A 2,243-nucleotide genomic window follows, 5' to 3' on the forward strand; every position below is an offset into this window, starting at 1 on the left:
AGAGAGAGAGAGAGAGAGAGAGACGTAATTAATAGCAAAGAGGAATGGAAAAGGCGCAAAATGCTTACGCGCGATCTTTTTATCATGGTCATCGAGATGGTCAACTCGACATTCCCGATCTTGTTCCATCCTTTTCTTGCAATCTAGTTCTCCTCTTTCCGCCGCGGCATTATATCTTATTGCTTATACCTTCTGCTCCTTGATTTTCATCGTCGCGATGTAAGAAGCACCTTGCACGATGCACCGGATGCAACGTCTATAGACACGTTCGGTCGACAGAATTCTGGGAATTTTATAAAGGATAATAATAAAAGACAAGATTTATTCATATAGCGGTCTAGATTGACTTATTAATAAATTCAATCTATTATTTTAATCATTAATTAAGAGAACGTTTAATTTTCTCTTTCACTCGCTAGTCTCGCTACCTTGGATCTTTAATCTCTATTTAGGACGTCGCTCAATTGCATTCCGTTCGCAGACTATTATTCCGCGACCTTATTTCAGAACCCAATTGTCTTCGCTTCATAACTTTGCAACAAAGATGATCATCATCCAAAGAATTTGTTCTACAGTTCGGACATTAAGATTCCAGCGAAACAGTTTGCATTGTAAGGAGAAGTGATTGACTTTTTTGTTCCTCTTTCGCTAATAAGAAATCGTTCTTTTATTTCGTTATCGTAGCTGAATCCAGATATCTTCTTTCCGAACAATTTCAGAATCGAAGTTCAAATTGTTCTGTCGGAAAGTTCAAGTGCCGATTTTGAATTGGTCGGAACTTAATACTCTTTTAATGAAATTTCGTCATTCATTTTCACGATATGTCGCTGTGCGGAGAGATTTCTGCCAGAACATACATATAATAATAAATTGGTCTCTCTTCCTCTCTCTATCCCCGCCAGCTGTCCACTATCCATGCATTTCCCTCCTTCTTCCTGCTGTCTCCCTCCTGCTGTTCCCTTTCCTTCCGCGCTCTTATACTCCTCCTCTTCGTTCCGAATCGCGTGGCGAGGACGGAGGAGGCCCCGCTGCCCGACTGACCGTCCTCGGCGCCTCTTATACCTTTACTCCGGTCTGCGCGTTCTTCAGGGAACGTACGTGCCCGTTTCACGTTCCACTCGAGAGAGCGCGATATATATATATATATATATATATACCTCCCTTTTATAAAGTACGTATATACACAAACGACCAACAAACGGACATTGTCGACCTAATTGTCAGTGGTGCATCGCGATACTTTCAAGATAGCTGAATCGAGCTAAGGACTCGTTCACCAATAGCTGTCGACAATTTTCGAGACCGTTCACCGTTCATACGATCGTTTATCTCGACATACGGGCGACAAGTTCAGGCAAGACAGTGATATGGCACAACTGATCAGCGTCAAGCTGTCCAGGTTCGACGGATCCCCCTGGGGTTTCCGTTTGCAAGGCGGCAAGGATTTTGGCACACCGCTCATCGTACAAAAGGTGAGTCAATCTGGATCGTCTATTTGACCTTCTATTTTATGATGGGACTTTACGTCAGTTAATATTTATTTTCAAGTATTTTATCAATTGTGATACAAATACAAGCGATAACGTAGGTCTTCCATAAATCTCTTTTATAACTTATTTCTCCTGTCATCAAACTAGCGTTACAATATTCGTAACATTTTAAAAAGAATGTTTGATCATTATATTAATATATAAAATATATTATATAAAACGGATTTTAATAAATAATCTATCTACATATTATGTTATACGTATTTCAAATGTTAAATAATATCGTGCAATGACGAAAAAATATACATAACATTAACGATCGAGATTTAAATGCGATTTAAATATATTTTATATTTTTCTATGAGTTCTGCTGACAAATGCGCTTTCTATTTATAGACCTATTTATGCGTTCTGTCTTTTATCTCAATGATTGGCTTATTACATATAATGTTTCTTGAATATCATTGAATCATCATGAAAGAATCGCGAGAGACTTTTTGAGGGATTTTGAAGGAGCATTTTCAAGAAGCCACTTGAGTTGGATCTCAAGTTGACTGAGGCAGAAGCAGTAGTAAAAATATTTCTTGCAGCCGTTTATATATAGCGATGTTTTATATGGCTATTTTCATCTGCAGTTCCTTGTCGTTTGCTTCTACAACGTTTCTCGATAGTCGAATAATTCGACAGTAGAGAGAATCGGCCTCGATGTCATGAAATGCCGACTGTAAAATTAAGAGGTATTATATATATATA

General features: G+C 38.4%; 1 protein-coding gene and 1 long non-coding RNA gene across 2 annotated transcripts in view; one reads left to right on the forward strand and one right to left on the reverse strand.

Moving 5' to 3' along the window:
• Nucleotides 1-616, reverse strand: part of LOC108691007 — a 2,981-nt gene extending 2,365 nt beyond the window's left edge. The window contains exons 1-2 of the long non-coding RNA XR_001931914.1: nt 429-616; nt 69-283 (exon numbers count right to left, since the gene is read on the reverse strand). This is a non-coding gene — a long non-coding RNA (uncharacterized LOC108691007). The remainder of the gene's footprint in view (nt 1-68; nt 284-428) is intronic.
• Nucleotides 617-828: 212 nt separating this feature from the next.
• Nucleotides 829-2,243, forward strand: part of LOC108690864 (PDZ and LIM domain protein Zasp-like) — a gene marked incomplete at its 3' end in the record, with an annotated part of 24,965 nt that continues 23,550 nt past the window's right edge. The window contains exon 1 of the mRNA XM_018198372.1: nt 829-1,472. Within this exon, the coding sequence (XP_018053861.1) occupies nt 1,368-1,472 (105 nt within the window). The remainder of the gene's footprint in view (nt 1,473-2,243) is intronic.

Source organism: Atta colombica, unplaced genomic scaffold, assembly GCF_001594045.1.
Source record: "Atta colombica isolate Treedump-2 unplaced genomic scaffold, Acol1.0 scaffold38, whole genome shotgun sequence".
In the NCBI taxonomy this organism is placed as follows: Eukaryota; Metazoa; Arthropoda; class Insecta; order Hymenoptera; family Formicidae; genus Atta; species Atta colombica.